The sequence below is a fragment of the Phallusia mammillata genome, chromosome 4 (genome assembly GCF_965637545.1).
Source record: "Phallusia mammillata chromosome 4, kaPhaMamm4.hap1.1, whole genome shotgun sequence".
Classification (NCBI taxonomy): domain Eukaryota; kingdom Metazoa; phylum Chordata; class Ascidiacea; order Phlebobranchia; family Ascidiidae; genus Phallusia; species Phallusia mammillata.
The window spans coordinates 11,308,357-11,333,843 of record NC_137255.1 but is presented as its reverse complement, the minus strand read 5'-3'; the positions used below and the strand labels follow the sequence as shown (position 1 = coordinate 11,333,843).

Below are 25,487 nucleotides of genomic sequence, written 5' to 3'. Positions count from 1 at the left end.
TAAGTACTGTATAGAACTGACCCTGCTGTAATTGCTATAAAGTCACAATTGTTGCAGAAAATGATGATTTTAATTCAACTTATGCTTCAAGAGCAAACAATACAAAGTTTTCATCCAGAACCTCCCCAGGTCTTGGCTTAGAAAGGTTTGTTTGCATAAACCTCAGCTGTGTAACTTTGTTGCATGACATACATAATCCTTAGTTTGTTTTTACTTAGTACTAAGTTTTCATATGAAGGTGAACATCAGCTAATAGCATATTCTGTTTATTTTTAAGGGTGTAATAAATGGGAATACAGGGTTGATACAACAACCAATAGTTTTCTGTGTTACAAAACATGTTAAACAATACACTGCCTTCACTTAACAAAAGTTTTTTTTATCTTATCTAAAAGAAAACATGCAAAAAAGACCTTAGAAGAACCCATTGATGCTGATCCACCTTCAGGTCAGATTGAAAACAATAAAAAGCCCAAATGGGGCGTTGGGCACCAAAAAAAGCAGTATATTCCAGCATCTCAAAGGTTTGTATAATTTAGTATGTTAGCCAACAAACATCAACAAAATTATGAGTCAAACTGTTCTGAAGAAGTCAATACCAAATCTGGATGCAACACAAAACATTTTTTGAATATAAGGAATTTAGAAATCACAAGATTTTCTTTCAGAACCACATTTTAACATTTTTGTTATTGTTCTGTAATTAGAATAAACACATTGTATGTTATTGTTGTGTAATTGCGAGGACCCTCTAAAAATAGATGTGTACATAAGTCTGACAGATGATTTTGTGATATCCAGTTGAATAGGATGCAGTATATATTAACTGAAAATACATGAAAGCCACTTTTGTAGTTTTATATATCATGAAAGAAGCGGCGTAACACTTTCAGTGCGGCTAGCTATCACCCAAAAATGCGTTCAGTGCGGGCTTTTGTTTAATTATTGCGCACAATTGCATTGTCTTGTACGCTGCAAGGCCTCAACAGCATCAATAACGAATTACAATGAAAGTAGCGTTACAACTTATGCACAATAAAGTCTTATGTACACAATAATTATGGGTCCCCTTCCCTGAAGGGGACACATATTGTTTTTGTCCGTATTTTTTTTTTCTTTTTTTCTTTTTTTCTTTTTTCTTTTTTTCTTTCTAACGCAGATTTGTTCCCTTGTTTTGGTCAAGAAAGAATGGTTCAAACTTTTTCAAATTTACACACATTAAAGATATTGGTCTAAAGATGGTCCATGTAAATTTTGACCCCGTTTGATCCCCCGGTTCACCCACAGCACCCCAAAACGTGAAATTTGTAGCGCGGCTATTGTTCCCACGTTTTGGTCAAGAAAGAATGGTTCAAACTTTTTCAAATTTACACACATTGCAGATATTGGTCTAAAGATGGTCCATGTGAATTTTGACCCCGTATGACCCAGAGGTTCACCCATAGGCCCCCGAAACATAAATGTGTCTAACGCCCGTTTGGTCAAGAAAGACACTGTAGGCAGAAGTACCAAGAGAGTAACTCACTGGTTTACGATAGCGGGAGGGCTCAGCTTGACGTCGGACAGACGTTTTACGAGACGTCGTTTCAGTGATTAGAAATCAGCTGTTTTGCACAGCAATGCTATGTCGTTTTATTAAGTGGTCACTCACATTTTCAGTTTTGGCGAAGGTTTTACACCTATGACGTGATTTAAACCTAATAACCGTGCTTCGGTTTTGTATATGTCAAGAAAAACTTTGTTAATAAAAGTTAAGATGAAAAAATTAACTTGAGTTTTGCCAAATAAATGTTTTTTTAAATGCTCGTTGTCAGGTTGGCTGCCGCATGATCACGGGTTACTTAACGTCAACTAGTCGGTATTACAAACACAGCTCAGAACTTTCTTCATAACGTAGCGTTTTTTTGACAATCAATTAAGGAGTCAATACTCAAGGCATGTATAAATTAGGCTTAACAGTATTGTTGAACACGAATGACGGCGTGCTATTAAAAACGGCGTCAAAAGGTCAAACAGTCGTTTGGCGTGTGCACCCTGAGAGGTTACTACTGGTCAATGGTACTCGTTTTGCGAAACAAAGTTAAATGAAAAACAATTTGTTATGTATACACTTGTAGCAAATTGCTTTTTAATTTAAAGTGTCTGTAACACAACTGTTACAGCTTTCTAAAAAAATTGTGTTCAAAACCCGACCTTGGAGGACTATATCTGGGTCAAAGCAAGAGATTAGATTTAAGTCTTTGTTACGTTTTTTTAATTTTGTAATTACATGACAATAATAGTGCAAAAAGAATACGAACAATTTTTTTTTATTGTTGCGTTAATGCTTTCTAAAAATTTGTCCTTAAGAATGTAAAAATCACCGCAACATTTGTTTACTGTAAATCCGCACAAACGCGCGTGTGGGGACCCATCAGTTTTTGTTTACAAAAACAATCATATGTGTAGATCAAATGATGTGTATAGTTAATTGGTAAATATCGTATAGAATATATAAAATGGAAGTATATCAGAAAGCCACTCTTCTAGTTACTTTAAACTTTTGCCAACCATTATACAATATAACTCTCTCAAGCATTCGTTAGTCGGTTTTGTTACATTGTTATGAAACAAGACTCCATTCACATAATCAAGTTTAATGCCCGCCAAGCGTCGCCCTAGACACGCACCGATCGTGCATTTATGGCGTGGGCTGTTTGGTCTCTTCATACATTAACGGGCACTCGCATTAATTAACGTCAAGCCGCACTCTGCTCAAAACGTCTTTTGACGTAGATTTACGTCAACCGCACTGAAAGTGTTAAGCACTGACAAACAAAACTTGGTGTGATTTTAGATATTCCAATGGGGAGAAGTGGAAAAAACTACACCATCAAAGAATGAAAGCAAGAGAGGCTGAGCTGTTAAACCAACAAGCTCTTAACCAACCAAACAAGAGGATTACTGGCAAAAAGTATTTTTTTTAAAAACTTTAAAAAAAAATATTGTGGTATGATTGCATTGCTAAAATTATGGGTCCCCTTCCCTGAAGGGGACACATATTGATTTTACTCAAAATGTTTGTTTGTTTTTTCTTTATTTTTCTTCTCTCCAAAGTTTGTCCGACTCGTTTTTCCATCAAATGCTTTACACAGATGGTAGATGTAGTTATGTAGATGTGCATCCCACTTTGTTTTTGTTGATAACCCCAGTATTTACCCCGCTAGCCCCCTAAAATGGGTATTTCCCCCCGAAGTTTGTCTGACTCGTTTTTCTATCAAATGTTTGATGGATTCGGCTGAAATTTTCACAGATGGTAGATGTAGTTATGTAGATGTACATCCCACTTTGTTTTTGTTGATAACCCCAGTATTTACCCCGCTAGCCCCTAAAATGGTTTTTCCCCCGAAGTTTGTCTGACTCGTTTGCCATCAAATGCTTGATGGATGTGGCTGAAACTTATACAGATGGTAGATATAGTTATGTAGATGTGCATCCCACTTTGTTTGTCTGGATAACCCTAGTATTTACCCCGCTAGCCCCCTAAAAGGGGTGAGTTTGTAAACAATGTCAGAATTGGCTAAAATTTGGATAGCTTGTAAAGTATGCCAATTATCGTTATTGCGCCATTGCAGTTCGGGGGTTGTTAACAGCCCTTTGGAGTCAGAAACAAAACACCTCTAGTGGTTGAAATTTTAAACGTTGGCAGATTGGACTGAAATTTTGCAGTACTATTGATTGAGTCATTGTGGTTTCCTAGTTTTAAGTTTGTGTGTGTTGAACCTCCATTAGTTATCCTACTAGCCCCCTAAAATGAGTGTTTTAATTTACATAGTTTTTACTCCATATAGCATATTTAAATATGCACAGTACCAATCACTGTGTTTGTCTTCACAATACCAAACTTACTCATTGTTATCTATTGAAATGGATTATCTACAACAGGGGTTCTTAAACTGGGGGGCGCGCCCCCCTAGGGGGGCGTGAAGGGTTCGCAAGGGGGGCGCAGCATAATCTGGCAGCAAAGTTTTAACTTGCAAACAATTGTAAATTAATGCATTGGAATTATGTCGGCGCTGATTTCGAACGTATTGTTTGAAGTATAAACGCTTCATTACTCTGAAATGGATGTCCAATTGTATTAACCAAACTTTTCCCACTGTAGGCCGCCGCATGGTTTACATGCCCTAGTGCCGTCTTCTCAAACTTAGCCCATGAGGCGATTTTTATATGGGCGCCAAGATATGGTCTTTTTAAAACCCCATTTAAAATCTGTTAAATTGTATAGTTAGTCTCATCTTACAAGGAATGCTTGTATATTACGTCATAAGTGACACAATAAGGCAATTGTTTGCGCACAATTAACACTTTTTGTTTTGTCTGTGACGTAATAAACTGGGTTTGGATCAATCCTGGGCGTTGCAATCCTTTGAGAGTCGGTAATATTAATTTTACATGTCGTAACAGTAAACTTTCGTAAGGAGTAGATTAAGGTTTGACAGTAACAAAGTTATCAACACGATTTGGCAATCCAAAAATTGGGTCGCGAGCCGGATGAAATGACCTTGCGGTCCGTAGTTTGGTGACCCATGTACTATATAGTCGGCTGTACATTCTTTATTTGTTCGCAATTTCGCATTAGAGATTGCCCTGACTTTGAGTGAATCAACAATTTCTGGGCAACATATGCGTAGTTTAAAAGAATACTGGCAACGTGTCTCTGTGTTCGCAAAAGCCTACTTTTTCGCAACTTATCAGTGTTGAAGTGGCTTTTTCCAACGTTCGGAACTAACTTGACAGTAGCTTAAAGCGGACCTACCATGTATGTTGTTTCCAAAAAACAAGACAAGCATCATAAGTGCTAACGTTTTTTAGGGGGGGCGTGAGAATAAATAATTAGTGTAAAGTGGGGCGCGACCGAAAAAGTTTAAGAACCCCTGATCTACAACTTTGCATGTGTGGGGACCCATGAGTTTTTGCTTGCAGAAACAACCAAGGTTATAAAAGACGATGGCTAATATGGGACGCAATACAAAACTAGAAGGGTGGCTTAGCACATATTGCCCTTGCACATACACTATACCCCATTTTAAAAAGATTAATATACTTCCTTTACATATTTTACACTGGGTCCCATATCTTCCACTGTCTTTTATAACCTTGGTTGTTTCTGCGAGCAAAAACTCATGGGTCCACACACATGCAAAGTTGTAGATAATGCATTTCAATAGATAAAAATGAGTAAGTTTGGTATTGTTAAGACAAACATAGTGATTGGTACTGTTCATATTTAAATATGCTATATGGAGTACAAACCATTTAAATTAAAAAACTCATTTAAAGGGGGCTAGTAGGATAACTAAGGAAGGTTCAACACAAACAAACTTAAAAGTAGGAAACCACAATGACTCAATCAATAGTACCGCAAAATATCTGTCCAATCAGCCAACGTTTAAAATTTCAACCACTAGAGGTGTTTTGAGCAACAACCGTTAATGTTTCTGACATCAAAGGGCTGTTAACAACCCCCGAACTGCCATGGCATAAAAACTTCCACCAAGCAACCCACAAAGTCACAAACGAGTAACATACAACTGGTTGCCTTTGTAAGACTATTGTGCCACAGAAATCTTTTGTTTGTGGTGCCCAGTAACATACAAATACGTGTTACACTTTGGGGGCGACACCTATAAATGGCATACAAGCTATCCAAATTTTAGCCAATTCTAGCATTGTTTACAAACCCACCCCTTTTAGGGGGTAGCGGGGTAAATACTAGGGTTATCCGGACAAACAAAGTGGGATGCACATCTACATAACTATATCTACCATCTGTATAAGTTTCAGCCACATCCATCAAACATTTGATGGCAAAACGAGTCAGACAAACTTTGGGGAAAAATACCTATTTAGGGGGCTAGCGGGGTAAATACTGGGGTTATCAACAAAAACAAAGTGGGATGCACATCTACATAACTACATCTACCATCTGTGTAAATTTCAGCCAAATCCATCAAACATTTGATGGAAAAACGAGTCGGACAAACTTTGGGGGAAAAATACCCATTTTAGGGGGCTAGCGGGGAAAATACTGGGGTTATCAACAAAAACAAAGTGGGATGCACATCCACATAACTAAATCTACCATATGTGTAAATTTCAGCCAAATCCATCAAACATTTGATGGAAAAACGAGTCGGACAAACTTTGGGGAGAAAAAAAAATGAAGAAAAACAAAGAAATAAAAAAAAAAAAATTTGAGTAAAATCAATATGTGTCCCCTTCAGGGAAGGGGACCCATAATAAGCATAGGAAATATATTTATGTTTTAAAATAGATCATAGTGTATGTGCAAGGGCAATATGTGCTAAGCCACCCTTCTAGTTTTAAATGCATATTGTTTTGTCTAAGCAGTAATGAAGGATTTGTATATTTAAGTACAAGCAGCTTTTTATGGGTCCCCTTCCCTGAAGGGGACACATATTGTTTTTGTCCGTATTTCTTTTTTCTGTCTGACGCTGGCTTGTGAGACGCGTTTGGTCAAAAAAATTTACAGAGATGTTAGTTAATAATCCAAATTTGATCCTCCTGAAGTTTGACCCCTATTGACCCAGCGGTTCACCCACAGGCCCCCAAAACGTAAATTTTTTGAAACGGCTTTACTGACTAAAGTACAGCATCTTGGAGTTTCATGCTTTGTTGTTTGGTGCAATGTAAAGTTTTTTAAAGAATTTTGTATCTTTTTTTCGGATTCACCCATTTTTTACCCTTTAAACCCCAGAATAATAGGTTTTAGTTTTAAGGCAGAAATATATGCCCTATGGTGCAGAAATATTTGAAAAAGTTAACAATTGTATAAGCAGGGTATTCGTTTAGTATTTAAAATTTTGCCAGTTACCTTTACAACCCATAATATGTGTACGCTATCAGCCAGATATAAGTCCCAAGGGAGGAATTCACTGGTTTACGATTAAGGCGGCAGAGCGGGAGTGCTCAGCTTGACGTCTGGACAGACGTTTTACGAGACAGTCGTTTCGGTGATTAGTAATCAGCTGTTTTTGTGTGCAGCAATGCTGTGTCGTTTTATTGACTTATCACGCGCATTTTCAGTTTTGGCGCAGGTTTTACACCTAAGACGTAATTCGAACTCGATAAACGTACTTCAGTTTCGTTTATGTCAGGCAAAACATCGTTGATCAACAAAAATATGAAATTTAATAAACTTAACTTTTTCGAACGGCGCGATAAATGGTCTTTAAATTCCCGTTGTCAGCTTGGCCGTCTCATAACCACGGGTCACTAAAGGTCAACTTGTAGGCATTACAACACCGTTACGAATTTTTCGTCATAACGTATCTTCTTTATTTTTGACAAATCAATTCAAGAATCAGTACTTAAGTCATGTATAAATTAGGCCGAACGGTATTGTTGAACACTAAGGACTGCATGCTATTAAAAGCAGTGTCAAACGGTCATTAAACGGTCGTTTTTGCGAAACAAAGTTAAGTGAAAAACAAGTTGTTATGTATACCTTTGTAGCAAACGACTTTTTTTATATAGTGTCTAATACAACAGTTAAGGCTTTCTAGGAAAATTTGTGTTTAAAAACGGAACCTAAACCACAATATCAAGGTCAAAGCAAGAGATTAAATTGAATGTATTTTCCCCGTTCTTTTTTCACCGATTTTTTGTAATTGTATGACAATAATGATGCTAAAAGAATACGGAAAGGAACTTTTAAAGTTAAGTTTATGCTTTGTGAAAAATTTGTCCTTAAGATTATAAAAATAACCGTCACATAGGTTTACCGTAAATCCGCATAAACACGCATGTGGGGACCCATTCATTTTTGCTTGCAAAAACAATCATGTATGTAGATAAAATTGTGTATAGTGTAGTAAATTGGTAAATATCGTATTGAATATATTAAATGGAAGTATATCAGAAAGCCACTTTTCTAGTTGTACATGAATATATCTATTTTCCCAAATTCATGAATTTCCAACCTCATTTCTTTTTCTGTTTATTATGGGTTTATTATATTTGTATAAAACTTACACAGATAGTAGATATAAGTATGTAGATGTACATTCTACTTTGTTTGTCTTGATAGCCCCAGTATTTAACCCACTAGCCCCTTAAAATGGGTGAGTTTTTAAACAGTGTCCGAAATTAGGATAGCTTGTAGAGTAGTTGTGTTAGGACCAATAAGTTTCTGCTTGGTGAAACAGACAAATTCCAAACAGCCTGTAAAATACAATGAATGTAAAAAACAAATGTTTCTTTTCAATTTACCTGTAATTCCGAAATTGTGTATGCAATAAATCTTGTTTTATTGAAGTTTGAGAAATGGCAGTTTGTCAGAACTTGTACGTTTGCAGAAAAATGCTTGGCACGAAAAACGATCAAGAACCCACCTTTTTGCCAGTTGAAACTAACACTGAAAAAAGCCAAAGGTAAAAAACCTGATCAGATTGTGCATTTGACCGCTACAGTGTTAAGTAACCGCTTACTTTAAACAAAAAAAGCTACATGTATTCATACAAGAATGTTGGTTTGTTTTTAAGGTCACAGCCTTTGAATTATTATTATATTTGCTGCCATTAAATTTAACTATTCAAAATTCAACGATTCATATTTTGGTGACTAACATGTTGTTGCGAGGCTTAAGGAAAACTCAAACCATGCCAGTCATGTGTGACTGAATAGTTGCAAAATCAGTGTGGCCATTAAAGGAAGGGAAGGTTCTTTTGGCAGTTTTATTGCAAAGTTGTGTAACTCCAATTAAAATGTGCCTCATGGACAAAACAACACAATCTGACCATGGGAATTGAAATTCTTCAAAAACAAAATTTACTATGTTTTTGCTGTGATGCTAATTACCCTGATTAAAGTTGACTGTGGATGAATAACGCTGAACAAAGTTGAATGTTTGTTTTTTATCAGGAAAAATACACAACACCCAGGCCGAAATTAAACGTACATCACTTGGTGTTCATTGACTGTTGAAACAGATTCTGTGTTAAAAAATTTGGGCATAAACAAGTAGTTAAAATAATCCTATATGTTTATGTTCTTCTTATTGTCTTTGAAAATTATCTGTATACACATACTTTAAAGGGTTGCTTCTGCTCTCTCTGTAACAACTGACCAGGCAAAGTATGAAGCTTCCAGACATAGTTCAAGTTCACCAGTTCCCGACACTTTATCCTTTGTTGAATATAGAAGAAGTGATAGTGTCTTGGATCCAAATGAGGAGAAACCTGCCCCTGATACAAACACAACTTCATTGCAAGGTGTGATTTTTGTAATTCACTTAAATTACCTTTGAAGGTGTCATACCAAATCAAGCCTCTCTTGAGCATTCCCAAACCCAAGTAATGAACAAATGTTGTTTGCCCAACTCTGACCAGTAATTATGTCTTGTCGAGTCAAAACAATTAACTTTACTTTCTTTCCAACAGGTGAAGCATGTATCTTTAAAACTGAATTTTATCCACATTTATTGAAATTATCCAAATCCAAGCATATTTAAATCCCTTGTTTTGCAATCATTTGAATTTTTTAGTTTTAACACAATTATAACTATAGCTGTTACAACATTACATCGCTTTATACGTAACCATGCACAAATATTACAGATTTTAAGTTAACAAGCAAAACACCCAATCATTACAAATTTGTGACAATTCCACAAAGCATTCTCATAGATGTTTGTTTGTATTTTCAGACTCAACAAAAGGTTTTATGTCTCCTGAAAACAAGGTAGAAAGACATTATTTGTGCTATTGTTGTACTTTTGCATATTGTAGTAAAGGTGCATCAAGGACTGGTTTGGAATTTTATTAGTTTAGCTGTAAAACCCCTGCAGTTATCCCACTATCTCCCCCCAAAATTTAAAATGCCTGAATTAGTTGTAATTTGTAAATATTTTGTTTAACCCTACAACAATACCATTTTTCCCACTGGCTACCCAAGAATAAAATTTGGACATTTTGTTCATTGTTGTGTTTCAAGCTACAGCCCCATTAGTTATCCCACCACCTTCATAAAATACCTAAACGTCCAATTCAAATTATGATGTTAGGACGGACACAATTGCACAAAACAACATTCAAATGTCAGACAATTATTTAGTATTGTGTTACTTCTTATTATGGGTCCCCTTCCCTGAAGGGGACACATTTTGATTTTACTGGATTTTTTTTTTTTTTTTCTTCCCTCAAGTTTGTCCACCCCACTTTGCCAAGAAATGTTTGATGGATTTGGATGAAATTTTCACAGATGGTAGATATATTATTTATGTAGATGTGCCATTTGTTTTGTTTGACTCGATAGCCCCAGTGTTTACCCCACTAGCCCCCTAAAATGGGTAAATTTTGAACAATGTCCAAATTGGATGAAATTTGGACAGTTTGTTCATTGTGCCATTTTAGGGCATCGTTTGTTGTGTTTTACCCTGTAGCCCCAATATTTACCCCACTAGCCCCCTAAAATGGGTGATTTTTTAAACAATGTCTGAATTGGATGAAATTTGGACAGTTTGTTCATTGTGCCATTTTAGGGCATCGTTTGTTGTGTTTTACCCTGTAGCCCCAATATTTACCCCACTAGCCCCCTAAAATGGGTGATTTTTTAAACAATGTCCGAATTGGATGAAATTTGGACAGTTTGTTCATTGTGCCATTTTAGGGCATCGTTTGTTGTGTTTTACCCTGTAGCCCCAATATTTACCCCACTAGACCCCCTAAAATGGGTGATTTTTTAAACAATGTCCGATTTGGATGAAATTTGGACAGTTTGTTCATTGTGCCATTTTAGGGCATCGTTTGTTGTGTTTTACCCTGTAGCCCCAATATTTACCCCACTAGACCCCAAAACTGGGTGATTTTTTAAACAATGTCCGATTTGGATGAAATTTGGACAGTTTGTTCATTGTGCCATTTTAGGGCATCGTTTGTTGTGTTTTACCCTGTAGCCCCAATATTTACCCCACTAGACCCCAAAACTGGGTGATTTTTTAAACAATGTCCGATTTGGATGAAATTTGGACAGTTTGTTCATTGTTCCATTTTAGGGCGTTGATTATTGTGTTTCACCATGTAGCCCAATATTTACTGCTAAAGCCACCTATTGTTTATAAAACGTCCGATTTGGATGAATTTTTGATAGTTTTTTGAATTTGGCATTTGTAGCTGTCGAATATTGTGTTTCACCCTGCAGCCCTAATATTTACCCTACCAACCCCCCAAAATGGGTGAATTAATCAACAATACATTTTGACAGTTTGTATAATATGCCATTTTGAGATGTCAGTGTTTTATGCTATTTAGGCACACAAACTTATAACAATGTCTCAATTGCATGAGATTTGGACAGTTTGTACTTTACATAACTTGTTTTTTTAGTAACACTACCAATCACTGTGTTTGACTTTACAACACCCTTTCTTATGGTTGTCTGTTTACAACTTTGCGGTTTTGGGGACCCATGGGTTTCTGCCTGCAGAAACAAATCAAGATTATAAAAAATGTTGGCTAATATGGGACCCAATATAAATAAATATAGAGAATATATTACAGTTTGCAGAATAGTTTGTAGTGTATATGCTACAGTAAAATGTGCTAAGCCACCTAGTTTAAATTTTAACAATTGTAGGTCTGCAGTCATTATTATACATACTAAAAAACATGTATATGTGAAGGCACCACTGTTTTTGCCATGAAAAACATAAATGTTCAACTAGGATGGATTGATCAGTTCATGAGACATCTGAAAAAATTTTGCTGTCAGTCATCATAAATCAAAAAAGTTTTGTCAAAGTGGTCTCGTAACGAAGCCGTTAGTTTGTCTTGTTATTGATGTGTATAAAATAGATGTTATTTAATTCAGGATCCTTTGTTGGATGGAAATTTAAAGCAAAGAGAACGTCATGATCGCATTTTGCATGAAATTTCAATTTTGAGACAAGGGCTTCTTTTAAAACAACGTGAAGTCGCAAGTTATCCAGTCAACATGGGAAAAATAACAACATCCAACCTACCAGAGAGACAAAATGAATTTCCTGCTACATAATTTTCAAAAGCAATACACCTGTTTTTCTTTTACCAAAAAAAAGTTTAAGTAATTTCATTGTTGGTTATCCTCCATTACTGGTAATGTGCGTAGTTCATACCGACATTAATGTCAGACCACTTATGAACCCAAGTGCACAATTTACCGATGGTATGTGCTTTTTATTAGTTGTAAAATGTTTGCACTACTGAATCACAAAAATCTTAGTTCTGGAAGCTTCAGCTGCTATATTTTTTAGGTTTAATAGTATTTGGTTTTGAGTTTTTTTTTTACTCATATTAGACACTTTAACACAAAAAAATAAAAATAGACTTTCCACAAACAACAAAACCAAACACTATTTAACATAAAAAATGTAGTTTCATGTGCAACAGTTTAAGTTGCTTCCAAAATATGTTTTCTGTTTCCTACTTGCATTTACCACATAAACTGTTGTTCTTGAACAGACAGATATCTATTTAATGTTTACTATTATCTTTTAGCACTGTGAATTGTATAACATCAAACACATGTGATATTGTTGATGTGCTGTAACATAGATTTTTAAAAAATGAAAAACTGTTTCAATCTTGTATGGATAAGATATTATAATTTTAAAAACCTTTAAGGTCATCAGTTCGTTTTTGAATGTTGTTACAATATCCATAACATTAACATCATGCTTTTAATTGGTCATAGACCAACCTATGCATATACTGCTAGAAACAAATTTTTGTTGTATTACAGAGAAAGAAAAATGGCCAAGATGAAATAAATAGCTTATTATGGGTCCCCTTCCTGAAGGGGACTCACATTGTTTTTGTCCTTATTTTTTTTTATTTTTTCTGTCTAACGCTGGTTTGTGAGACGCGTTTGGTCAAAAAAGAGTGCTTTAAATGTGTTCAAATTTACAGAGATGTTAGTTAATAATCCAAATTTGATCCTCCTGAAGTTTGACCCCGATTGACCCAGCGGTTCACCTATACGCCACCAAAACGTAAAATTTTTAAAACGGCTGTACTGACTAAAGTACAGCATCTTGGAATTTCATGCTTTGTTGTTTGGTGTAATGTAAGATTTTTTTTAAGAATTTTGTATCTTTTTTCGGATTCACTCATTTTTCACCCTTTAAACCCTGAAATAATCGGTTTTAGTTTTAGGCCAGAAATACACGCCCTAGGCCAGAAATACACGCCCTATGGTGCAGAAATATTTAATTTTTTTAACAATTGTTTAAGCAGGGTATTGGTTTAGTATTTAAAATTTTGCCAGTTACCTTGACAACCCATAATATGTGTATGCTATCAGTCAGATATAAGAGGAAGACAGTCGTTTGGGTGATTAGAAATCAGCTGGGTTTTTTGTGCAGCAATGCTGTGTCGTTTTATTGACTTATCACACGCATTTTCAGTTTTGGCGAAGATTTTACACCTAAGACAGAATTTAAACTCGATAAACGTACTTCAAAATTAAAAGTATTTTCCCTGTTCTTTTTTTACTGATTTTTTGTAATTATATGACAATAATGATGCAAAAAGAATACGGACAAAAACTTTTAAAGTTAAGTTAATGCTATGTGAAAAAATTTTCCTTAAAAATCTAAAACTAACCACAACATAGGTTTACCGTAAATCCGCATAAACACGCGTGTGGGGACCCATTCGTTTTAGACTGATGTAACTTTATTTAACTTCTTACTTTTGTACGCTTGTACAACTTTTTTTTATTTCTTTTAAGTAAATAATGGGCAGCCATTGTTAAAATATAAAACATTGCAATAACAAAGCAAAACAACATCAAGAGCATGTCTCCAAAAAACAAAATAAGATGCAACATTTGTTTTCTCAATTACCATGTTTCAATCAGCCTAAAACAACCTATTTTTTCATATTAGTTTAAAGTTTTTTATTACAGGTGGGATTAGGGATTTTACTGGTCGGATGTTTTTAGTTTGACAAAAGTGGTTGTGTAAAGTTTAAAAATACTCAATACCAAAGTTCTGTATACTGCACAAAAACATTTGCATAGAAAATAGGTAGTTGTAAATGTTATGCATTTGTTATACATGGCTTGCAAGCACAGCGTCTCACTTTCTGTACAATTTCGTATATGTGACTTCCATCTTCACACTTCATGCGAACCCGCTTGGGCTGAATGCGCAATGGCTGGCAGCAAAGATGTCCACTTGTTCTTGCAAACATAACTTTTTTGTTATTTGGGGCATTAGTAGCACATGCGCTGTTGCACAAGACGTTAGTGTATCGTCGCTTGCTCCTACACACTCTAGTGAGATTCTTGGTTTCTTCAACATCTGATGAGTGTGTAATACTCTGCCTGATTTCAAAAAACTGCTTTATTCGTGCTCCACGACATTTCCTAATTCCTGTAATAGACACAATTAATATTTGAAAATCCTTTGCTATTTTTTTCAAGGGTAAATTGATCTTAACTACCAACAAATGTTTTCAGTTTGTTAAGTCATTTAAAAACACAAATGATTAAGCATGTTATAAATCATTTTGTACCTCAAATCTGGGCCCGAATAAGGCGAATATCTGTATTACCAGAATGATGTTTCTGGTATTACCAAAACATTGACAATGTTTATTACACTGAACTCGGTCATCCAATTTTTTTTTAAGTCCATTACATACCAATGTTTTATAAGTTAATGCATGATTTTAGGAACATTTGTAAGTTTGTCATGTTTGGTAAAATGTAAATTTACTAAACATGATAATGTATATTATTAAGGCCACACACATGTGTCAAGAGTATAAAACCAGGACAGTTGAGGGTAAAACATACTGTAACGGTAAGCCTAAAATTAACTAAAAACTCGATTTAAGGCCTTTTACACATGTAATTTATCTTTGCCGCATAAATACACAAAATTACTTCTGAACAACAACAGATTCCAAATAGTAATAAATACTTGCTTCTGTGTGATTATGGTTGCTACAAGTTTCTTAACTTACTGCTGCATGTAAGTGTCAGGCACATTTTTTGCACGTTTTAAAACGAAATCAAGTAGTGTTTTGTAGATTTTTTTAACAGATTATTCAGTATGTTACTTACTATCCTGACAATGTTCGCCTGTGTAATGCCTATTACACTTGCACTTGTAGCCATGTGTTGCGGGAATGCATGTTCCATGATTACACTGTACATCAGCACACACTTGATTCTGGCAATATTTGCCACTGAATCCTGTGACAGTAAGATGTGATGACCATGTTAAACTTCACAAAGGTTGTTCTAGTTTGAACTGATATGTTTAAATCCAGTTGCATTTACTGAAGTCACAAAGTACCTACAAATCTGTTTTATCATACCTTTAAAACACTGACACTTGTATGTTTCTTCCTCTGCTGTGCAGGAACCATGTTTACACAAATGACCTTCACACACTGGAACATGTCGTTTATTGCAGTTTAAACCTGTAGAGGAAGTTTTTTACAAAAAGTTGACATGTAAGTGTTTTGGATTGAATAGATGCATAACAACAAGATGTAGCCCTGTGTAGCAAAGATAAACAAAACTAATAGCAGACATTTATATGAGATGAATGCTGTAATAGCCATGTTAAAAAAATGTTGAAACTGGCTATACCTGAGTAGCCTTTATAACATGCACATTGAATTCCGTATCCTTGCCTATATTCACATCTCCCATGGTTTCCACATCTAGACAATGAACATGTAGAGTCAGCAATATGAGCTGTACACCCTGGTGCAACTTGATGTTGGTTGGTTATGAAATCATGAAAATTTATTTCTGAACCATTGATGTACAAAGCACTGATGCAGCCTTCAAAAAAACATTTTTTAACAGTTACACAACATAGTTTTTCAGTTTTGTGTGGATTTATTGCACAATATAAATTAAAAACTATAATCATGTGGGAAAATATGCTAAAATTCCCACACAAAAACATTCTTCCAAATTTGCCACTTGGTCATTTTAAACATACATAAGAAGTGTTCATTTTAAACCTGCACAACATGTTCTTTAAGAAACCTACTGTACGGAAGACCAAAGAGTAAATGTCATCAAGTTATGAAACAGTCTGATACATTCAATATTCCTACCCTTAAAGCTTGTTGAGTTTCGAATGTGTATCATCCTTTTAGCTGATGACAGTATCTGACTCTCAATGCCACCAATGTACAATGGTGTTCTTGGTTCACTGTTCTCACTGGAACCTGATCCAACATTTACTCTCACAGAGTGATCATTATCAATTCTCATTGACACAACAGTGGAATGTATCAGAACTTGAATCTAAATCAAATTTATATTTCACAAGCAACTGCAAATTAAACGAGAAAGGTGGCTTTCTGATATACTTGCATTTTATATATTCTATGCGATATTTACCAATTTACTATACACATTGTTTGATCTACATATATGATTGTTTTTGCAAGCAAACACGAATGGGTCCCCACATGTGTGGTTGTGAGGATTTAATGTCCTGGTTATTTTTAAATTCTTAAGAAAAAACTTAACCAACTTTAGCAATCACCCAGCTCCAAAAGTTTTGTCAGTATTCTTTTTGCATCATTATTGTCATATAATTACAAAAAAACAGTAAAAATACTTTAATTAATTTAATCTATTGCTTTGACCTTGATATTGTCGTTCAAGGTCAGTTTTTAAACACAATTTTCCACAACTGAAAATGTGCTTGATACTTAATAAAACGACATAGCAAAGCTGCGCAAAAACAGCTGATTTCTAATCACCGACACGACTGTCTCGTAAAACGTCCGTCCGGACGTCAAGCTGAGCACTCCCGTTGCATTCACCCGCCTTAATCGTAAACAAGTGAATTACTCCCTTGAGAGTTGAGACTTCTATCTGACTGACAGTATACACATATTATGGACTGTAAAAGTAACTATTTGGCCGATTTTAAATTTTTAAATACTGAACGAATAACCTACTGCAAACAATTGTTTAACATTTCAGCACATTATGGCTTGTATTTTTTGCCTAAAACTTATTATTTTGGGGTTTAAGGGGTAAAATGGGTGAATCCAATAAAAAGTTACAAAATTCTTTAGAATACCTTACATTGCACCAAACAACTAAGCATGAAACTCTCAGATTATGTACTTTAGTCAGTACAGCCGTTTTAAATTTTTTCGTTTTAGGGGCCTGTGGGTGAACCGCTCGGTCGTTTGGGGTCAAACTTCAGGAGGATCAAATCTGGATTAATAACTAACATCTGTCCAAATTTGAATAAATTTAAAGCACTCTTTCTTGACCAAACGCATTTAACAAACCAGCGTTAGACAGAAATCAATATTTGGGGGTTTAAGGGGTCAAAATGAGTACATCGAAAAAAAGATACAAAATTCTTTGGAATATCTTATATTGCACCAAACAACAAAGCATATCACTCAGAGATGCTGTACTTTAGTCAGTACAGCCGTTTTTAAAAAAATACATTTTGGGGGCCTGCGGGTGAACCGCTGCGTCATTCAGGGTCAAACTTCGGGAGGATCAAATCTGGATTAATAACTAACATCTGTCCAAATTTGAATAAATTTAAAGCACTCTTTCTTGACCAAACACGTATAACAAACCAGCGTTAGACAGAAATCAATATTTGGGGGTTTAAGGGGTCAAAATGAGTAAATCGAAAAAAAGATACAAAATTCTTTGGAATATCTTATATTGCACCAAACAACAAAGCATATCACTCAGAGATGCTGTACTTTAGTCAGTACAGCCGTTTTTTTAAAAATACATTTTGGGGGCCTGCGGGTGAACCGCTGCGTCATTCGGGGTCAAACTTCGGGAGGATCAAATCTGGATTAATAACTAACATCTGTCCAAATTTGAATAAATTTAAAGCACTCTTTCTTGACCAAACACGTATAACAAACCAGCGTTAGACAGAAAAAAGAAAAAAAAAATACGGACAAAAACAATATGTGTCCCCTTCATAGAAGGGGACCCATAATGAAACTACTTCTGCATTGGGTATTGGGTATAGACTCCATGTACAAACTGTTTAAATTTAATCATGTTTAGGTGTTAGTAAAGACCACCTGGCACCCACATGTAATACAATAAAAATACACAGTAAAATCATAAGGTTGGACCATTGTTTTGCAACCTTTTTTGCCCACACCTCAGCTAAGAAAGACGGGGAATAACCATTTTGAGGATTCAGCAATTTTCCTGCAATGCCAAAGCAATACTTGGGCAGTGCTTAAATTAGGATATATTTACATACCTTGTGTATCTTTCCATCATTTACTGGAATAGTGCTGTACAAGGTTGACCCTGGGAAGTTGCCCAAGTCAATACTAAGCCGGACATGACCAGAATAGAACTCAACAGCAATGTGCTTAGTATTTTGCAAATTTCCTTTGTAGAAAATGATGCCAAAGAGCTAAATAGAAAATAAAAGGTATCAAAATGCCAAAAAAACTTTTTCATTACAAGGTTTACCTCAACTGTAGAAAGAAAAATTGTGAAGTTCATGTTGCGAACTTGCATAGAATGCAGTGGTACATAGCTCCCATTTATTTTGAAGTTTATACTTCGCAGCTGTAAAGTTTTATTGACATTTTTATCACAATCCAAATATGACAGTTATTTCTCTTAATTTGTTATAGATTCGAAATGCTAGTCTACATAAAATCAGCTATTTATCAATATAAAACCTATGTTGTTAACCTTCACTACCGCCATATACACTGAAAAGTAAATCAAAATTGAGACACCTTTTCGCATGTGTTACCACTGTAGCCAGGAGGACACCAACAACCATATTCATTGCTCTCTGGTTTATGATAGCATTCACCACCATTTAAACAGTAATTGTTGGAACATGGATCATCTTGCACAAAAACATCAACTACAGGAATGCTACAATTTAGACCTCTGTTTGAAAACATAGGATTTTTTAAATCACAGACAATTTAGATAAAACCAAACAATGCACATTTGTAAAAAAGAGGAGCTGTTGATATTTTAGTTTTAAAGCGTAAAACAGAAAAAATGAAAAACCAAAACAATACATGTCCTCTTCAGGGAAGTTGACCTATAATTACCCGAAATCCAATGCAATAGCCAGTAATTTCAATTGTATTCAAATTATAGCCCTTGTTTTTGACAATTCAAATTGTCACAACCGATTTTTGTGTGTCCTTTTTTTGGTAACACAAAGAAAAACTTGACAAATTACGCTAAATCATGAAAGGTCAACCCAACATATCGCACATCTACATGTTAATATCTAACAGCTGTAAACATTCACCAAACATTTTTTGGCAAAAGGAAGTGGATACGCTGAAGAAATATAAATAAATACAAAACAAGGAAAAAACAAACAAATCAAAGAAAATAAAACATGTCCACTATAGGAAAGAGCTATAGGCCCATAAATATCTTACCGGTACATTTCGTTACAGTTGCAATGGTAACCAGCAGCTGACTGATTATCAGCCACACACACTCCACCATTTTGACAATTATGGTTCAAACACGGATAAACTTTTTCAGAGCAATTTTGTCCCATAAAACCAGATGGGCAGACACATCTAAACATTTGTTAATGTAAAAAACAGTTCACAACTACATGTAAGATCACATAAAATCTTAAAAACCTGTACGTTGTGGAGTCCAAATCCTGCATAGAAATGCATTCTGCGCCATTTTCACATGGGTTAATAGATTCGCATGTATTTAAAAGCAGCTGATTACAAAGCTTTCCATGCCTGTAAAAACAAATAGCCAGTTATCAAATAAATTATTGTTTTAGTACTGCCAAAATGGGTTAAAAACATTAGGTTTAAAGCTTTTGTTTTTGCTCACCATCCAAGTGGACACTTGCACAAAAAAGAATTCACTTGGTCAATGCAAGTTGCATTTTGAGCAATGCAGGGTCTGTCTTCACACTCATCAATGTTAATTTGGCATTGATCTCCTTCAAATCCATCTAGGCAATTGCATCTTTCAATAAAAAAAATATTAGTAACCAGTGTTATGTCATATCAGCCCAATCCCAATCAGATTTTCAGGGGGTCATGCCTAAAGTCACGTTTATAGAATTTTAGCCTCAATCAAAAGACACATGTCAAGGCAAGTCCCAATTAACAAAACTTCCATGTTGAGTCAAGTCTTAAATTTTTCCACACTCATTCATTGTCATTGAGTTAAATTTAGCTATGTCTAAATATTTGCCTTTTGAAAAATCTTCATTTTTGGTTAATTAGCATTGGCAATTAATCTGTCAGGAGTTTTGTGGGAACATTTTTTTTCATAAATGTTGAAATGTTGTGTCACAAGAAGGAAAAAAAATGCTGCTCTAACATTTCTGTCAAGGAACAAGTTAGCAACAACCAAGACACCTGCATTGAACCCATGTCAGTTGATTAAATACATATTTAAGAGAATGGTGCTATTTATATACATATGTGAGGCACGGGAACAAATTATCTAGTAAGTTTAAATAGGGGATCTAATTTTTCTGGATTTAAATTTAACTCTTGTATCATAACAGTCCAAATCCAAAATAAGCTCTCTTAAACAAGTTAAAAAGAAAATTCAAGTCTCCCCAACAGGTACACAAAATATATACTTGTACAGTGACTGACCCAAAAATACCATTGCCAATGAAGGAGATGAAAACTAGAAGGGTGGCTTAGAACATTTTGCCATTGGACATACACTATAACCTTTTTCAAAACGTTATTAGATTTCATATGCTCATTTCAAATTGGGTCGGCATAAACTCATGGGTTTCCAATCCCGATGGTTGCAAAATCTATTTTAGGGTTTATTAATATGCATTTGGACATTGTTATAAGTTCACCTTATTTTAAAACACAGTTAGAGGTCGAAACACAACAATCAACACCTACAAATGGCAAACTCTACAAGCTATCCAAATTTTAGCTAATTCGGAAATCGTTTAAAAATTCTCCCATTTTTGGGGGGCTACAGGGTGAAACACAACAATCGATACCTACAAATGGCAAACTCTTTAAGCTATCCAAATTTCATTAAATTCAGACATTGTTTAAAAATTAACCCATTTTATGGAGCTTGCAAGGTAAATAGTGGGGCTAACGAGACAAACAAAACAAATGGCACATCTGCATGACCATATCTAGTATCTGTGAAAGGTTAATCCAAATCCATCAAAGATTTCGTGCTGAAAGTGCATTGACAAACTTCGGGGCAGAAAAAAGAAAAACAAACAGAGTGAAATCAAGATGTGTCCCCTTCAGGAAAGGGGACCAATAATAAAGCAATCTTATTACTATTTTCAATAAAACTATCGTCATCCCAAGGTTTCATTTATTATCTTGCTAAAGTGTTAATGGAATAAGATATGGACAAATTATGCTCTTGTAATAGCAATTTTGTTTTTATTCAGAAATTCATTCATGAAAATAAGTATGGTGTAAACAAACTTACACATATTTCATTGTATCCAGCAATTTGCAAGTCCCACCGTTGAGGCAAGGAGATGAAGTGCATTGATTGGCCAATAGCTCACAGTTTCTGCCTTCAAAACCTATAAACCACAGCTATATTAAACCGAGCTAAAATGCGCACATATGAAACTTAACTGTTTACACTTACCAGGTCTGCAATGACACAAATATTCTTTAGAAATATTTTCCACACAGCTAGAATTATGCTGACATGGAGTTGATAAACATGGATTGCATTTGGAAGCAATAGAAATGTCCAAAGCACCTATTTAAAAACAAACAAAAACATTTTATGTGCCTGTATCCACAACATGAATTGAATACATTTTATTGCCCATACAGATTAATTTATAATGTGATGCAAAAAGCCAAAAAATGTCATGTATTAGAACAATAAATATGGATTGTTTTAGTATTTTAAATCAAGCTTAAAATTATTGTAATGATGAAATAGTTCTGACCAAAAGTAAATTATTTTTTTTACAATAAAACAAACTGTTTGGCATAAAAAAATCTTTCCATAACATGATACTAAGCAATGACTCACTATGCAAACACTATGCAACGGCCCAAAATGAACTCAAATTAATTATTTTGACTTCTTATGAGTAAAATTATTTGAAATAACAAGTCTTTTAGCTTATACTTAGATGGTAAAAATGGATTTTAAATCATTTGCCTTGACAAACAAATAATGAAGATGGTGTTGATGTGATTAACCTTCCCTCCATGTTCTCAGGGCCAGAACACCTTGATATTCCCATTTCATCAAAGAACTGTGCAAACCATCTCAAATGACAGTCACAATACCAAGGATTTGCTCCAAACCCCCTATAGTGCACAAAAAGTAAAAACATCAATTTAAAAACAAAACAAACAAAACAATTGGAAACGCACATAGACCATTTCTAATGATTGATGTACAATTATTACCCAATTCCAAGTGGGCCAAAAATCTTTACCCGACATTTAACAACATAATTGTTTTTGCAAGCGGAAACAAATGGGTCTATACACACAGGTGTATCTAAATTTGCAATGGTATTACAGACAAAACCAGACATTCGGGATTCCAATTCGCCAAGTGGTTTGTTCCCATTAATCGTTTTTCTCTATTATCCAGACTCTACCTTTAAAGTATATACATTTAATGCTTCCCCAGTCCAATTAAGTTGCTTTGAAGTTTGAAGTAATATGACTGCACAGCTTCAACATAGAAATCAATATTTCATGATTTATGATTAACTAAACCGTCCCAATTAACCGTTTTTTTTTAATTAACCAAATTGTGATGTTCTGATTTTGTCTGTAATAAAATATCATTTTTCACTTTGAAAAGATAAACTGGTAAAAAGCAATTCCTGCCAAACTTGAAATACTTAAATTCCATATTGTATCATATGACACAAACTAGAAGGGTGGCTTAGCACATTTTGCCATTGCACATACACTATAACATAGGGTTGCCATATTTTATGATACACAATCCCTGACAAAATTGATTTCAGTTGCATTAACCCCGTGGTTTTCAAACTTTTTTGTTATTTTCTCTAAATGGTCCCTTTGCCATTATTTCGAGGGCTCGCGGTCCTTAAGCCTGAATGGTGTATTTAAGAAAAACGAAAGTTGATTACAGGATTTTAGCTAGTTATGCAAAATTGCGCAGAAGAATGATCCAAGTCTGACATCACAGACAAGACAAAAAACATTACAATTGTGCGCGAACAATTGCATTTTTGTTAGTTGTCATACAATACAGCTTATTGTTTAGCAATGGAGGCGGTCGATTCTCACTTTCACTTTGATTTAAACTTATTCAGTTGCACAAACTGACGCCAAATAAGAATATAGAATTACTTCCACCTCTTCGCGGTCGCCACAAAATTGCCTCACCGACCTCTAAACCTAAAGGACCGGGGACCTCAGTTTGAAAACCGCTGCGTTAACCTTTTGCGATCTAAACACTATTATTCCGGAATAAATTTAGAATATTCAGAAGTCACACGGACGGCGATACGAGAAAACGTATACGATACTCTGATCCATGTCAATTAACTTTCTGCGTAGGCTTCCTCGAGTAAGGTTATTGGGCTCACTTACTCTTACTATCCTTGAAACAATAAGCACATATATCAGGAGTCGCCAACCTTTACCACTCGTAAACCATTCAGATCAATTTTACACAGAAAAAAGACACTGGCAGCCACGAAGACCTTTTTAAATTTGAAATAAAATCCCAATGTAAAACGTTTTTATGTCTCACGACATTCGACTTTTTGTTGTTAGTTAGTTCCTTGCATATTCGGTACACAGTTAAAGCAAATGAAATTTCCCACGTAGCATCAAATGCTGTGTTTTCTTGAGACGCAGATTTTTATTTGTGTAACTAACGCGTATTGTCCGATAACCAGTTAACAAACAGGTATTACACTGCAAAACGAGACAGTAACCCTGTATGTTAACCTGCGCGCCACCAGTTTACCTTTTTACATTTCATGGCATTGACGCGGTTGTAGCTAACTGCTAGAAAATTTCTTCGTTGGTACATTAATTTCATAGTTTATTTTCTTAAATTCCTGACTTTTAAGTTCATTTTAACATTTCTCCCGGCTGCAGATTTAAACACTAAATTCCCTGACATGTCAGGGAAAATCCGGACGTATGGCAACCCTACTATAACATATTTGAAAGATTAATATATTCCCTACACATATTTTATATTCGGTCCCATACTAGCCACCTTCTTTTATAACCTTGGTTGTTTCTGCAGACAGAAACTCATGGGTAACCCACACATGCAAACCTAAAAATAATGCATTTCCAGAGATAACCATCACTAAGTTTGGTGTTGTTAGGTAGAACACAGTGATCAATAATTGACTTAAATATTCATGCTATTAAGTACACTATACAATCACTATACAATTCCATTAAAAAATTCAGACATTGTTTAACTTTTGTCCTATTTAATGTTCTATTTTAAAGAAAAAAGGGGTAAATAGTTCTTTAAAATCGAACAATTGAGACCTGTAAATGGCAGATTTTACAAGTTGTCCAAATTTAATTTAATTTAAAAATTGTTTAAAAAAATCGATTTTTAGGGGCCAGTGGGGTAAATCATGGTGCTACAGGGTTAAACAGAAAAAATGACTACTTAAAATAGTGTGCTTTATAAACTGTTTAAATTTCATTCATATCCTGACTTTGACAAAAAATACACTCATTTTAAGAGGCTGCTGAGAAAAATGTGGGTGCTAAAGGGTTGAACGCAACAATAGACATCTATAAATAGCATATTCTACAAGCTATCCAAATTTCAGCCAATTTCAACAATGTTTAAAAAATGCACCCACTTTAGGGGGCTAGTGGGGTAACTGATGGGGATAAAGGATTGAACACAACAATCGACATCAAAAATTGCATATTCTACAAGCTATTCAAATTTCAGTCAATTCCGACACTGTTTAAAAAACTCACCCATTTTAGGGGGCTAGAGAGGTAAATATTGGGGCTACAGAGTTAAACACAACAAACATCACCTATAAATGACAAATTATACAAGCAGTCCAAATTTCAGTCAATTCGACACTGTTTAAAAAACTCACCCACTTTAGGGGGCTAGTGGGGTAACTGATGGGTTTTACACCCAAATGTATAAAATATAGAACCACAATGAACCAATGGACAGTCCTGTAAAATTTCATCCAAATCAGCCAATGTCTAAAATTTTGACCACTAGGAGGTATTTTGAGCAACAACCCGTTCTACCTTTGACATCATGAGGCTGTTTACACCCCTCTAAATGTCAACTACATCCACCACTGGACAACCTATAAACATTAGCAACATATGTCTAGTTGCATTTATAACACCACACAAATCTAACGTTTGTGGTGCGCACTAACAACATTTTACATTTTGGGGGCTACCGGGGTAAATACTGGGGTTGTCATGACAAACGAAGCAGATGGCACATCTACATAACTATAT

The 25,487-nt window shown here is 35.0% G+C and overlaps 2 protein-coding genes across 7 annotated transcripts in view; one reads left to right on the top strand and one right to left on the bottom strand.

The window, feature by feature from the left end:
- The window catches only part of LOC145223083 (coiled-coil domain-containing protein 66-like), a 33,825-nt gene extending 20,891 nt beyond the window's left edge, over window positions 1-12,934 (top strand). The window contains exons 13-20 of one of the 3 annotated variants that reach the window (XM_080089402.1): window positions 58-145; window positions 396-524; window positions 2,837-2,953; window positions 8,361-8,435; window positions 9,100-9,275; window positions 9,710-9,744; window positions 10,207-10,266; window positions 11,872-11,926. In XM_080089402.1, coding sequence (XP_079945528.1) covers window positions 58-145; window positions 396-524; window positions 2,837-2,953; window positions 8,361-8,435; window positions 9,100-9,275; window positions 9,710-9,744; window positions 10,207-10,239 — 653 coding nt within the window. In that variant the 3' untranslated portion in view covers window positions 10,240-10,266; window positions 11,872-11,926. Of the gene's footprint in view, window positions 1-57; window positions 146-395; window positions 525-2,836; window positions 2,954-8,360; window positions 8,436-9,099; window positions 9,276-9,709; window positions 9,745-10,206; window positions 10,267-11,871 lie in introns of all 3 variants that reach the window. The other 2 variants (XM_080089400.1, XM_080089401.1) reach the window with 2 other exon arrangements.
- An 805-nt stretch (window positions 12,935-13,739) lies between these two features.
- LOC145223081 (slit homolog 1 protein-like) overlaps window positions 13,740-25,487 on the bottom strand; it is a 28,636-nt gene continuing 16,888 nt past the window's right edge. For all 4 annotated transcript variants that reach the window (XM_080089394.1, XM_080089396.1, XM_080089397.1 and 1 more), the window contains 14 exons: window positions 22,177-22,328; window positions 21,646-21,762; window positions 21,478-21,577; window positions 19,870-20,007; window positions 19,662-19,772; window positions 19,449-19,595; window positions 18,777-18,936; window positions 18,502-18,600; window positions 18,284-18,442; window positions 16,125-16,317; window positions 15,646-15,843; window positions 15,369-15,473; window positions 15,112-15,243; window positions 13,740-14,416 (listed from right to left, as the gene is read on the bottom strand). In XM_080089394.1, coding sequence (XP_079945520.1) covers window positions 14,082-14,416; window positions 15,112-15,243; window positions 15,369-15,473; window positions 15,646-15,843; window positions 16,125-16,317; window positions 18,284-18,442; window positions 18,502-18,600; window positions 18,777-18,936; window positions 19,449-19,595; window positions 19,662-19,772; window positions 19,870-20,007; window positions 21,478-21,577; window positions 21,646-21,762; window positions 22,177-22,328 — 2,146 coding nt within the window. In that variant the 3' untranslated portion in view covers window positions 13,740-14,081. The remainder of the gene's footprint in view (window positions 14,417-15,111; window positions 15,244-15,368; window positions 15,474-15,645; window positions 15,844-16,124; window positions 16,318-18,283; window positions 18,443-18,501; window positions 18,601-18,776; window positions 18,937-19,448; window positions 19,596-19,661; window positions 19,773-19,869; window positions 20,008-21,477; window positions 21,578-21,645; window positions 21,763-22,176; window positions 22,329-25,487) is intronic.